Here is a 14,476-nt window from a genome sequence, read left to right on the forward strand (position 1 = left end):
GCCAAAGAAGTAAAGAGTCCCAGTAAGGGTAAAGTGAAGGTTGTGGGGAGCAGCTGTATTTTATATGGCTGTGTGGGGAAGAAAATTTGGATCAAATCTGACTAAAACAAAACAAACTAACTTTGAGAGGCACATAGGGTACAGCAGCAAAGAAAGATCTGAAAGTTCTAGTTCCAGCTCTTGCCACTAACCACACCCACCTTCCCACCCCCACCCACCCACCCCCAGTTGACCATGGATAAGTCAACTTTACATCTCTGGGACTCAAGTTTTTTCATGTTAAATAAGGGAATACAAGGGTTTTTCTCAGCTCTAAATATTCTAATTCTAGGGTCTGACCATGCCCTCAAAGCAAATATCCTTGTTCCAGGGTCCATGTGTTTCTTCCCATTCAAGTCATTTCCAGCAAGGATTCAGATATCTAGTTTGCCCCATGCACAAACAAGCACATGGGGTCAAACCGTTGTTTATTGAGCATAAAGTTACTCCTAGCTTTGAGGGAGGAGAAACACCCCCCAGAAGAAGGAAGGATAATATAGATTAAATACCCACTCATATTCTGTCACACATCTTTTAGGGAAAATTGGAAGGCGGTTCACTCAGCTACCCCATTTCCCCAACATTAAAAAAAATCTAAAACCACTCAGACCATACCACCCTAGGAGAGCCTCCATACCCATCTCTCCATCCTAATGGCTCTATTGGGGTCAGAGGTCAACCCCTGACATAGTCATCAGAAGTCAAGACAAGTTGTTGTAGTGCCTGTAACTTCATCCATGTCCCCATTTCCCCTTTTCAAAGCCACAGGGGGTTGGGTTGTAAGGGGAGGAGATGGAAAGACAAAGGGCCTAGGAGCTGGGAGTCCCCTCCTCTCCACTCTGACGAAGGCGTTTCTTGGCACGGATCTCATTCATGGCCTCCTCAATGGAGCGTGTGTCCCTCTTATTGGCTACTGGAACTAGGAATAGGAGCAAAGGAGGGATGTGAGGGGCCTAGGAATTTTCTTAGTCCTCAGCTTTCCATCCTACCACCATCACCCTTAAAGACCAAGGCATCTAGAGCTCCATTTCTCCCTTAAGTCCAAATTTCCTTCCTTTCCCCCTTATTTTTCCCTCACTTCACCCCCTCTACCTCTGTCTGCCTATGGCAGTGCTCCCATCTCCTTACCACAGCCATAGGTCTTGTTGGCCTGTAGCATGTGGGCAGCATCTTTGGCTGCCCCTTTTCCAATGAGGTGACTATATTTGTCTTTGTAGTCACTCACAGGGCTCACAACAGCAGGGCCCTGCTGGGCAGCCTCTTCCTCTTGCCATTGGGCTAGCTCCTAAAAGGAAGAATGGGAGGAAGTAGAATTTGGGGTTAAAGGCTTAGATACCTGTCCTCTATTAAAATAGAGGGTAGGAGAGCCCAGAATCAGCAGAGGTGTGTATTTTACCTTCAGTCTCCGTTTTTCCTCTGCCTGCTGTGGATCCCACTCCTCCCCACGACGGTATGAATCAAGCTCTTCATCAGAGGGGGCGAACTCCTTGGCAATGAAGAAAATTACATAATCAAGGTCCTACTGGTTCCACCTTGATCCAAATGGGTCTGTTCCCTGACCCCCTTGGAAAAGGGAAAAGGAGGATGTCTCTCACCTTCTTAAAGATCATGACATATCGACATTCATCATCCTCCCCAAAGGAAAAAGATGTCAGGCCAGCCACCTCTACAACATCATGTCTGGGGTGAGGAATAGAGGAAGAGTGAGTGTGTATGGAAAGGTAAAAGGAGCAGAGGGCCCAGGAGGGTTTGTGAACCCCTCATAAAGGACTCTCTAACCCTCTGCTACTTCTTCCCACCCTTACCCTAATCTTTAATAATAATCACAACAAAAATCTTACATTTACAATTTTACTGTTTACATCCATCTCATACACCTCTCATTTGATGCTTACAACTGATAATTTTTCCAATGAAGAAACTGAAAGTCAGAAAATTAAAGGCAAGGACAAGTCCTTGGTCACAAAGGTAAGTGACTTGAACCAGGCATTCTGACTCTGAACCTAATCCTCTGATCATGACTACTTCCCCAAGTGTCCTGCCCCCCCCTTCTCCACCTCCACCCCTAATCTCCCTTCACTCACAATATACTCCTCTCAATCTTGTTCATTGGCTGGAATTTTCTCTTGGTCTGACCACTGTCCTGGATGAAATCTGACACCTCTTTCTCCATCTTGGGAAGAAGTAGAAAGAGAGAAGCCATAAGATGGGGGTGCTCCTCTCCACTCCCATCCTACTGTACTCAGATGGAACAAGCTACACTTTCATGTCTCCTAGCTTTCTTCATATCCAATGTTCTTTGCTTCCTCCTCTCCTAGAAAATCCACCCAACCTCCCAATTTTGCACCTCAAGGAGTGCCCCCCAAATGTACTTTCTCTCCTTCTTGCCACACTTACTCGCTTTCGAAATTCTACTTTCTGACGCTTCTCCTGCTCTTGCAGTTTCTTCAGGCAAGCAGCCTGTTCTAGAAGTGAGAAAGGAAGCCGTGGGCAATCAATCAACAAGCATTTACCAACCACCTACCATGTGCCAGGACCTGTGTTAGGTGCTAGGGTTTCAAAGATAAAAGTAAAATAATCCCTGCCCAAAGGAACTAACATTCTATTGGGAGTGACAACATGTACAATGTATAGATATATGCAAAATAGATACAAGATGATTTGGAGGAAAGGCTTCATGTAGACAGTGGGTGCTTGAGCTAAGCATTAACTATTTCAAGAGAAATAGTACTCTTTGTAAAAATAAATTTTTTTGGTTTGTTTTTATACCAACTAAATTTCCCTCTACATCCCTGTTTCAACCCTCTCCCAGGTTATCCCATATAATGAATATTTTTTTAAAGAAAAAAAAAAGGAAAAGGAAAAAAGTAAGCAGAATCAACAAATACATTTAAAAACAAAACAGATAATGCAATGCTTCCTCCCCCTGCCCTGTTCTCCACCTCTGTAAACAAATGAGAAAAAGTGTTTTCTGTCTTTTTTTGGGGCTATACTTGTCCTTTCTATTTATTTATTTAATTATTTTTAGCCCCTACTTTCTATCTTAGAATTGATACTAAGAATTAGTTCTAGGGGAAAGAGCAATAAGGGCTAGGCAATTAGAGTTAAGTGACTTGCCCAGGTTTATACATCTAGGAAGAGTCTAAGACCAGATTTGAACCCAGAACCTGCTACCTCCAGTAGTGACAGTAGTAGATACTCTATCTACTAAGCCACTTAGTTGCCCCAATATTTACTTCTAATTGGAGAGAAAGAAATAGAGAGACAGGGGCAAAGAGAGTGTGTATCTGTATGTTTGTGGTTGCTCTTTGCATTTACATTGCATTCATAAAATTTTTTTTGGCTTGCCAAGCTTGCTTCACTCTGCATCAGTTCAGGTAAATCTTTCTATGTTTCTCTATATTTGTCACATTTGTCCTTTCTCATAGCACTGTAATATTCCATTATATTAATATATTCATATAACTTGTTGAACAATTCTCCAATCTATAGGCATCTATCAGTATTCTGAGAGACAGATAAAGAAGGGTTTGGTGTGCTCCAGGGATGGAAATGGCATATAGTGTAGGAAGCACAGGAAGGCCAGTGTGGCTGGACTATAACATTCATGGAAGGGAATGTTATATAATGAGATAAGAAAAGTAGATTGTAAAAAGCTCTGATTGCCAGAAAGGGTCACCAAGGCTCAAGGGGATGTCCCCTTTGGGGGGAAAAGGGAAAAGAAAATCAATAGTATCTAGAGAAGGGCAGTCAGATCATGCTGAATGAGGATAATCTGAAGAAACTGGAGAAGTCTAGAGAAGAGAAACTTATCAAGGAACACCAGAGCTGTCTTTAAGAATAAGAAGGACTAAGGGGAAACTGGGTGGCTCAGTGGATTGAGAGCGAGGCCCAGAGATGAGAGGTCCTAGGTTCAAATCTGACCCCAACTACTTCCTAGCTGTGTGACCCTGGGCAAGTCACTTGGCCCCCATTGCCTAGCCCTTACCACTCTTCTGCCTTGGAACCAGTAACAGTATTAATTCCAGGATGGAAGGTAAGGGTTTACCTAAAAAAAAAATTAAACAAATAAATAAGGAGTAGGCTTGTTCCACTTGACCCAGAAAGGCCCAAAGAGGGTAAAAGCTGCAAAAAAACAGATTCAGACTTGATGACAGGAAAAATTTCATAATTATTAAAGTTGTCCAAAAGGGTAGTGTGGGCTCCCTCTCACAGAGGTCTTCAAGCAAGGGCTGAGTAACAATCTGTTATATTTTAGAGATTCTTGTTCTGGTAAGGGATTAAATCCACAGCCCCTGTTATCTTGTGTTTTGGGACTTTCAGGGCGAAGACTCTGATTCTATATTTTAGGGCAGGGGTTAGTTAAGGATCATGGATAGATTTCAAGAATTGGATGAAGAAAAAATGACATTTTTGTCTTCACTAACTGAAAGGTAGCATTTCATTCAATTATGAATATAGGTGACAGACATTATTTTGAGAAGTCCATAGGCTTCACCAGTCTGCCAAAGGGGTCCATGACACCAAAAATAGCTAAGAATCTCTATTTTAGGGAAAGGTTATCCATCTGACAAAAATATGATTCATGCTCATCCATCACTAGAGAGTCAACAAATATTTATTAAATACCTACTCTGTACTAGAGAAGCTATGTGTGAGGAAGGTAAAGTAACATCCCCTTACATTCTACTAGGGAGGATACAGCATATATACTATTAAGTAAATACAAGCTAATTTAAGAAGAAAAAGGAAAGGAGGTCTGGAGGAGGTGGCAGCTCCATTAAGCCTGGAAGGAAATAAGGCTTCTGAGAGGTCAAGACAAGGAAAGGGTCCATTAAACAGCTTATGCAAAAGCACATCTAAGAGAGAATCCAGTCTGGCTGTATATAATGGATGAAGAAGCCCAATATAAATAAGACTAGGAGGATGGAGATATAAACACTTTAGAGATCTGAGTTCAAATACCACCTCTATGCACCAAGAACACTGGATCTCAATCAAGTTCCTTTCCATCTCCAGGTCTCAGTTTCTTTAACTATAAAATGAAGAGATTCAATTAGAAAGTATCTAAAGTCCCTTCCAACTTTAAGGCTATGTTCTTATGACTTTAAGTCACTTCAGTTTTCTTATCTATAAAATGAAGAGAATACTACACTTAATACACAAAATTGTTTGTACATAAAGTGCTATTATTATTATTCTTATTATTACTTTGGGCCTGGATCTGTGATTCCATTGGTATATAAGGACCTCCCAAAGAGGAAACAATTCATCAATGCCAACTGGCACCTGCCCTGCAATTTAAAGTCTTTTTTTTTAACCCTTACCTTCTTCTTTAGTATCAGTTCTAAGACAAAAGAGTGATAAAGGCTAGGCAATTAGGGTTTAGTGACTTGACCAGGGTTATACACCTAAGTGTCTGAGGCCAGATTTGAACCCAAGTCCTTCTGACTCCTGGTCTGGAGTCACTGTACCACCTAGCTATCCCTGCAATTTAAAGCCTTAAAAGAGTTGCCTGAGGCACTGAGAGGTTCAGGACCTCCTATAGCCAAGAGGGGACTGACCCCAGGGCCACCTCTCCACTCCTCATTATTATAATATCATATAGGAAGCACCTACAATCCACAATATTACATGCTAAGTATGTTAGAGAAGTAAAAACAAAAATGCCATTACCAACTTTGGGCAAATCACTCAGCCTTTTGAGTCTCTGTTTTCTCATTTGTAAAATGCCAGGATTGGACAAGATAATCTTTCAGGGCCCTTAACAATTCTAAATCCATGATTGTGTGAACTCTGAGGATTAGGAAAATTTCCACTGAGGAGATGACATTTGAGCCAGTTGGGTAGGAATTCAATAGGGAGAAGTATGTGTATGTGTAGAGAAACAAGCTTTCTGAGTTTAGGAAATCAGCTTGAGAAGAACCCAAGAGTAGGAAAGTATGAGGTGTATATATAGGGCCCAGTAAGTAGTCCCATTTGGTTAAAGTTATGGTAAGGAAAATCTGGGGCTCTGAATGCTAGGGTCAGTGATCCTCACTGGGTAAAAGAGAATCCCTAAGGGTTTTCTGGGCATAAGAATTACATCAGATAAGTGAAAGGTATATAACAATTTCATAGTTGAACTTCACTACATGTAAGGCACTGTGTTATAAACTTGTGATAGAAAGCAGGGAAATTGAAGGTAGCTAACTGGCACAGTGGATAGAGCACAGGACTTGCAAATCTAGAAGGCCTGAGTTCAAATCTTGCCTCAGATATTTAGTAGCTGTGTTGCCATAGACAAGGTAATAACTTTTATCTGTTTCAGTGTTCTGATCTATAATATCAGTATAGAAATAGTATTCCCCTTCCAGGCTTGTTATAAGAACAAAATGAGATAATATTTGTAGAGAGCTATGCAAGTGCTAAATAAATTTTGTTGTTATATTATTATAATACACAGTTCCTGTTCTCAAAGATCTCACAATCTATTTGGATAAGTTTTTTGGGAGAAAGTGTCCCCTGTGACCTCTAAGAAGTCAGCTTGGCATCTTATCTTTTTTTTTTTTTTAGAAGAATCCTGAGTACAGAGGTCTAAGAAGGAAATTATTACCATCCTTTTGTGATAAACAGGACAAAAGAAGGAATTACTAGATACCTGGCTCCCCTACCTATTCTTTCTTCTCTAGCATCCTAAATGTGTTCCACAGGGCTCTGTTTCTCTCTGCTTTTTTCGTGCATACATTTCAACTTTCATTCCAGAAAAAGAGTCCAAATCCAGGAGTCAGGAGTCTTAGGTTCTACTCCTGGCTCTGTCACTAACTAGATGTGTAATTTTGGAGAAACAATTAACCAATAAGCATTTAATAAGAGATTTTGTATGCCAGGATTAAATATAAAAACTCATATGTAAGTTTTTTTATATTCTATTTTTTTTAAAAACCTTTACCTTCTATCTTAGTATCAATTTTAAGACATCAGAGGGGCAAGGGCTAGACAACTAGGGTTAAGTGACTTGCCCAGTGTCACACAGCTAGGAAGTATAGCCAGATCCTCCCAACTCTAGGCCTGGCTCTCTATCCACTGAGCCCCTGACATATTCTACTGTGAACAATGTGTGATTGGGTATATATGTTTGTATGTGTGAATATACACACATGTATATATACACACACATATAAAAGCATATATAGAATAAATGCAAAATAGTTAGGGAGAAAGGGAATGGGAAATCTCAAAAGACTTCATGTAGAAAGTGATACTTTAGCTTCATCTTAAAGGATGAAAAGAGTTTCATGAGGTAGTAGTGAAGGATAGTACATGTAGGAGTACATTCTAGGCACAAGGGAAGATCTGTGCAAAAACATGGACAAGAACAGTTTGGGTAGATCACACAGAACAGAAAGAGAAGTACAATGAGGCTGGAAAGACATATTAGAGCCACATTGTGAAGGGCTTTAAAAACTAAACAGAGGAGCTTATATTTAATCCAAAAGACAACAGGGAGTCACTGGGGTTGGGGAGCAAGAGACAATGAAATCCTGACCTAAGGTGGCAGCTGTGAGTAGACAGAAGGATCCAAATTTGAGAGGTTATGAGGCTAGAAACTACCAAAGTTTGGCAAACTGCGTTGAGGTAAAATGGGAAATTGAGCAAAACACTAAGATTGAATGCTGGTGCCTTTGACAGAAAAAGAAGTTTAGAAGAGAGATTTGGTGGCAAAAATAATGAATTCTCTTTTGGTCAGGTTGAGTTTGAGATGCCATTAGGCTATCCAGCTTGAAAGATACAAGTTTTCTTACCACTCTGAACCAAGCCTCTTCTTTTTTCTCTGCAAAACAAAGAGGTTGGTCTAAAAGATAAAGTCTCCTCTAGCTCTGTAGTCTCATATTTTCAGTGACCAGAATTAATCAGTTCCAGGAAAACATGACTTTAGGGGAAACTTTAGTATTCTGTGGTACAGTTAGTTCTATACGAATAATGTTGTAAGTGGTGTACTACCAGTTTTATATGGCCCCATAATGGACTTCTTTGACTTTACTGTGGGTTTAGGTTAAGCGATTTTAGCACAGAGGGTGGTAAAACAACACTGGTTAGGGCAACTTTCTATCTCAATTTCCAAAATCATAGCTTTTGTGAATGAACAGGGGTAGAAGAGGGCATTTCAAATTTAGTTTGACTGGTACAGACAGTGTATACAACGGAATAATATTAAATAAGGATGGAAAGGCCAATTTGTAAGAGGCCTTAAATCTCAGCCTGAAAAGTTTGTATTTTACCCTATAAGCAGTAGGATGCCACTAAAGGATTTTAATGAATAAGGAAGACATGGACTCAAACACATGTCTTAGGAAGATTATTTTGGTAACTGTGCAAAGAATGTACCCATACCAATGAAAGAAAGGTTGGAGAGACTGGAGTGAGAGAAACTAATCTAATTGTAAGAGCATTTATTAGGTGCCTATTGTGCAGGCAGCTAGATGGCATAGTGAATACAGCATAGGGTCTGGAATCAGGAACACCTAAGTTCAAATGTGACCTCAGACCTTACCAGACCACAGACCCAAACTTACTGTTTGACCTTGGGCAAGTCATTTAACTGTTTGCCTCAGTTTCTTTATCTGTAAAGATGAGCTGGAGAAGGAAATGACAAACCTCTTTATTATCTTTGCCAAAAAAGCTCCAAATGTAGTGGTAAAGAGTCAGACATGACTTAAACAACAATTATGTGGAGGATATTACACTAGGTTGGGAAAAATAGGAAAAAGTCAGTGCCATCAAGGAGCATATATTCTCCTGAGGAAATACAGACATAGGTATGTATAACTATATTACAGAGAGAACAAAATAAGAGAAACAGTAGAAAACTTAATAAATTAGGGAGAAAGGGCACCTGGAGCATGTGGCACGAAGAATTGAGCCTAGAAGGAAACTAAGGTTTCTAATAAAGAAAGACGAGGTAGGGAGTGCACTGAAGTTTGGGGAAGGGGAGGGAGAAGAGAGGAAGAGAAGTAACCAACTGTCAAGTTTAGAGAACAGTAATTGGGTCAGTGTGGCTGAAACTAACAAGTATTTGTTAAGAGTCTACTATGTACTAGGCACTGTGCAAGATTGAGAAGAGAGCTTCTAATGTCTAGTTAAGGAAAGTTGTATTTTATCCTAGAGGTAAGAAGAAGTTGCAGAAAACACTTTAGCAGTAGTACAGAAGATGTATATGGATGCCAGGAGTTCAATTAGGAGACTATTATAATTAGTTCCAGATAAGAAATGAGGAGGATCCAAACAAGAGTTGTGGTAAGAAGGGTAGAGATAAGAGGATGGACTTGAAGTATGTTCTGAAAGTACAAGCAACAAAACTTGGACAAGGATGTTGAAAAAGAGAATAAGAATAAAGCCAAGAAGCTGAAACTCATTGACTAGATGGTGGTACCAATTAAATCTGGTGGCTATTCCAAAAGTTCAGGTGAGAGATGATGAGGTTCTTAACTTAAGGCAGTAACAACGTGAGTAGAGTCATAGGGTGAATGCATGAGACTTTGTGGAGATAATAAATGTTTGAATATGCAACCTGAAGTCAAAGGAAGAGTCAGTTATTACAAGTTTTCAACCATAGGTTGGTTTCAATCCTAGGAGGATGGTGTTTCCCTTAAGTCAAAAAGGAAAGTTTGAGGGAAGGCTTAGGGAAGAAAAATCAACAATGCCACAAAAGTCAAAGGGAAGTCAAGAACGGAGATATAGAGGTTATCCTGAGAAAAGTCAGGTGAGGTAGAGCCTTCAGGGAGAATGCAGGGGGTGTTAAACACAATAGCTTGAATGAAAGGCAGTATCAAAAGGAGGATTTCTGTAAAGAGGCCAGAAAGCACTTACACATGTTTGCAGACAGCAGAAAAGGAGCCAGTAAGTGAGGACAAGATAAAAGAGCAAAAATTATTGATGGAGAAGCTACTAGAGAAAATAGGAGGGATTGGAGTAAAGGACAGAGAATAGTTGGCTTTGGAAAGGGAAGGGCCACCTCTTCTTCCAAGACTGGAGCCAGCAAAGGAGAGAAAGGAGGCATCATACAGGTCGATTCAGGGAGTTTCTATTTTCTCTGGCCAAGGGATGACATAGAGGAGAGAAAGGGAGTTTATAAGAAAAACAGAAGAATAAAAGGAGCACCCTGGGGGGGAGACCAATATAGTAAGTTGGAAGGTATGGAGAGTTCAGAAGGTGCACCATGGATGAGGATTGGCCAGCCCAGTCCAGCGCAGCTCAACAGCTGGGAAGACTTGGGAATGTCCAGTCCAATACTTCTACTCCAGACTATAGTCAGTAAGAACTAGCATGCTCCAGGGGTAAAGGAAAGCTCACCACAAATAGACAGTATGTACACCTTCGGGGTGAAAGGTCTCAAAAGGCCACAGCCCAGCACCAGGAGAACTGAGCAGCACTAGAAGTCAGGGAACGGAGGGGGAAGGGCGAAGGGCGAGGCTGTTACTGATAGGCCATCGAGCAGAGGCGCCGGCCAATAGGAGCCATGGGGAGCAAAGGGCGGGGAAAGAAGAACTCGATTCAAATGGATGGACCGCAGGAGAGAGCCAATAAGATTGCTCCATTTCTGGACAGGCAGATCCTAAAAAGGAAAAGAAGAAGAACGGGCCGAAGGTTCTCCCTAATTAGCCACAAAGTCCTAACCTTCCCTCGTTTCCAGGGCGCCCACACGCCCCTCCCCGTTTCCTCCCCCTCTAGGGCGGAGGACCTGCCCTCTTACTTGAACTGGCAGGAAGTCTGAATCCATTGGCCAAGAACCACCTCTTCTTTCTTGATCTTCCCTCCTAAACTCTTTACGGTCTCCTCCTACGCCCTGCTCAGCTGCCCCCCACCCGGGCTTGGTAGTGGTGAGCCTTCACTAGCCCCTCTCAATCCCCTCCCCTCCAAATCCCCCTCAATCAGTCTAACCTTCAAGCCTTAGGATTTTTCACCTTTTCCGGGATGCGTGTTCCCTCTCCTCAGCCTTTTATCTATCCGTCTACCCTTTCTCAGCCAAACTCAGAGAAAAAGTTCTCTCCATTAATTGCTTTTGCTTACTCTGCCCTCACTCCTCAATCTTTTTCAGTCTGGGTTCTGACCTCCTCATTCAAATGATTTTTTTTTAACTGACAAATTTAGTGACATTTTCTTATCATCTTCTTGTCCCCTCCCTTTGCTGCCAAAGACTTGGGGTCAGGAGGACCTGATTTCAAATGTCACTTACTAGCTTGTTACCCTTAACAAGTCACTTGACCTTTCCTTAACTGTAAAACAAAGGGGTAAGATTCTGGGTCCTCAAAGTTCCTTCCATCTCTAAAATCTATGATCCTTATGATCACTTCTAACTGAGCGCTCCCTTTTGGTATATCTAACCTCTGCCCCAACCTTGAGCTTCTGTCCCACACGACCAATTTTGCCTACTGGACATTGCATAATGGATGTCCTAGAGAATTTTCAAACTTAGCATGTTCAAAACACAACTCTTCATCTGTTTTTGGACAGGAACCAATCTTCTAGTCTTTCTCTTGGGTTCATCCTTGACCCCTTACTTTCTCTCATACACCATATTCAATCTATTGCCAAATCTTGCCATTTCTATATCTGCAATTTTTTAAACTGAAACCTTTCCATTTACATTGCTACTACCTCAATAACTTCCTAACTAGAATCCTTGCCTCGAGGTTTCCCTATTAGACACAGCTGCCACAGGGATTTTTCTTAAGCCTAGATTTGATCATTTCACTCTCCTGACTCAAATTCCCATGGACTCCCTAAGATAAAATAAGTTTTGTTTAGCTTTTAAAGCCCTGGCCCCAGTCTTTCTTTCCAGCTGCACTGTATGTTATTCTTTTTCTTCTAGTCAAGTTAGACAGTTAATATTACATTCCAGGCACAATGCTAAGTGCTAGAGATAAAAAAAAAAGAGGCAAAGACAGTCCTTGCCCTCAGGGAGCTCACAATCTACAGAGGGAGACAAAGCAAATAGAAAAAATGTACAAATTACTTATAGGATAAATAGGAAATAGTTGAAAGAAGGCACTATAATTAAAGAGGGGTTGGGAAAGGCTTCCTATAGATGATGGGATTTTAGTTGTGAATTAAAAGAAATCTGAGAAGCCTCAAGGAGGAGATTAGGAAGAAACACATTTCAGGCATTGGGGACCACTGGAGAAAATGCCCAGAGCTGAGAAGTGGAGAGTACTGAAGAACACATGGTGGGGTTGGAAAAAAGTTAGGGAAGGGGGGGGTGGTTTTGAAGGTCTTTGATCATCAAATGGAAGATTCTGTATTTGATCTAGGAGTTGACAGAGAGCCACTTTAGTTTATTGAATAGGAAAGTGACACAGCTGGATTATCACTAAAGTAAAGTCACTTTGGAGGCTGAATGGAGAATAGACAAGCATTGGGAGAGATTTTTCATAGGCAGATCCAATTAGCAAGCTATTGGAGTAGCTAAGGGGTGAGTGGTGGTAGTGTCAGAAGAGAGAAAGGGGTCATATTTGAAAAGATGTTGCCTTGGGCAACAGATGAGATATAGGAGAGGGAGGAGCAGAGGCAAAGATTAGAAGATGATACCTAGGTTAGGGGCCTAGGTTGGGACTTTGAGAACATCGGTACCCTGATAAGTAACAGAAATTTTTGGAAGAGGGATGGGTTTAAGGAAGAAAAATAATGTACTTTCTAGTCCAGTTGGATTGGCCTTCTCTCAGCTAGAGGCTCTGCATTTGCACTAAAACTGACACCCACCTCTGAAGTTCATTCTCTCTTCAAACTGGGCCTCAAAGAATCCCTCTTCTTTGAGGAAAGAAGCCACCACTTTCTACATGACTTCCTCATTTTCAATTGCTAAAGCCAATCTTAACAATTTTGTATTTTGGAATATTTGGAATAGACTGGAGCTTATTCCTATGGTAAGGGACTGACTTCCAGGTTCCCTTTACCCATTTGGTCCATATCTTTTCTGCAACTAACCAGCATTGTTTTAAGTGTTTTAAGGTTTGTGTAGCACTTTATGTATGTTGTCTCATTTGAACCTCATGAAAAGCCAGTGAGGTAGATGATATGAATATAAATTGATAATATTAGGATTACTTAAGTTATTATATATAGTTATACGTAGTAAGTTATTATATTGCTTATATTATAAAATTGTTATTTTTTTAAACCCTTACCTTCCGCCTTAGAATCTATTATATTTGTACCAAGGCAGAAGAATGGTAAGGGCTAGGCAATGGGGGTTAAGTGACTTGCCCAGGATCACAAAGCTAGGATACAATGTTATTTTTAGTGGTAAATTATTATTTACAGATGAGGAAACTGAGGCTAAGGAAACTAAGACTGAGTCATCTTGGGCTCTTGGTGAGTCCCTTGCCCAGGGGCACACTTCCAGTATGAGTCAGAGAATGGATTTCTACCCAGGAGTTTCCTCCCTCCAAGAAGGGCTACTTTACAGACTCAATTCCATATAATTTACATATGCTCTCGCTTCCGCTTTAGAATGGAAGCTCCTAGAAGGTGGCGTTTGTTTCTTTCTGTCTTTGTATTCCCGGGGCCTAGCACTTTAAGTAGAACACAGGAAGCACTCAATTAAAGCTAGTTTAATTGAAACAAACTGACTGACTGAGGCAAAGAGCGGAAGAATGGGTCCATCCACCAATTGGAGCTTGGGGCAGGGATAAAGGGTATGGGTGTGGCCTAAATCAGGATAACCAATCGAAGCGCTCCATTTGAGCGGGGGCAGAGAAAAGCGGGTGTTTCTACTAATGGGAATCAAGGACAGTCGAGGGGAAGGCTAAGGGAAAGGAGCTGGGCCTAGGAACAAGCAGGGGGCCAATTGCCGTCCTCCTTCCGCTGACGGGCAAAGCTGCAGTCCAATGGAGGGTTCAAGGGGGCGCCGGTGGGCCCAAGAGGGGGATTTTTAGAGTTAAGGGGCGCCTAGCTGGGAGCAGGGAGTGGACTCCCGTGAGCCCGGAGCAGGGTACCCAGAGTGGCTCCTTACCTCGGGCCTTGCGGCGGGTCTCCTGGTCACCGACGCTGGGCGGCTTCTCCATCGAGCTCAAGATAGAGCCCAGTAGGTCCGCCATCTTGAAAGCGACTATGTGGGGGCGGCACTGCCGCCTTAAAGGGAAGGACGAGATGCCTTTAAGACTGCCGGAGGCAGAAAAACATCCCTCCTCCCCTCTCGTCCTCCTCCCAGTTGAATTGCTCTGCCTATTAAAGGAGAAGGAGGGTCCGAAGCAAAGGTTGCCGGGGCTTCTTAATTACTCGGAGAAGCTTGGGAATGCGCGATGTGAACGTCCGCGCTGGCATCCTTCCTTCTGCCTTCTTGGTCGGCACTCCTTCCCCCTTCTCCTGGTTTCTGAAGCTGACTTCTCCCGGGGGACAGCAATCACACCCCTCTTTTCCAAGTTACACAGATTTGCATCCCCTTCATCCCCCCCAGACA

General features: G+C 41.9%; 1 protein-coding gene across 1 annotated transcript; it reads right to left on the reverse strand.

Moving 5' to 3' along the window:
* Nucleotides 1–412: 412 nt before the first annotated feature.
* Nucleotides 413–14,241, reverse strand: SPAG7 (sperm associated antigen 7). Its single transcript, XM_001366167.5, has 7 exons — nucleotides 14,030–14,241; nucleotides 2,437–2,504; nucleotides 2,124–2,212; nucleotides 1,635–1,719; nucleotides 1,436–1,525; nucleotides 1,168–1,324; nucleotides 413–958 (listed from the first exon to the last, which is right to left on the reverse strand). The coding sequence occupies exons 1-7, from the start codon at nucleotides 14,112–14,114 to the stop codon at nucleotides 849–851; spliced, it is 684 nt and encodes a 227-aa protein (XP_001366204.1). The 5' UTR covers nucleotides 14,115–14,241; the 3' UTR covers nucleotides 413–848.
* Nucleotides 14,242–14,476: the final 235 nt, after the last annotated feature.

This window comes from Monodelphis domestica, chromosome 2, assembly GCF_027887165.1.
Source record: "Monodelphis domestica isolate mMonDom1 chromosome 2, mMonDom1.pri, whole genome shotgun sequence".
Classification (NCBI taxonomy): domain Eukaryota; kingdom Metazoa; phylum Chordata; class Mammalia; order Didelphimorphia; family Didelphidae; genus Monodelphis; species Monodelphis domestica.

What these genes read in the sequence shown, in the direction of transcription:
- SPAG7 (XM_001366167.5), bottom strand. Translation starts at nt 14,114, where the DNA reads ATGGCGGACCTACTGGGCTCTATCTTGAGCTCGATGGAGAAGCCGCCC. An exon ending in GACCCGCCGCAAGGCCCGAG is followed by an intron (nt 2,505 to 14,029) that starts GTAAGGAGCCAC and finishes TCTCACTTCTAG; the next exon opens with AACAGGCTGCTTGCCTGAAG. An exon ending in AAGATTGAGAGGAGTATATT is followed by an intron (nt 1,720 to 2,123) that starts GTGAGTGAAGGG and finishes TCCTCACCCCAG; the next exon opens with ACATGATGTTGTAGAGGTGG.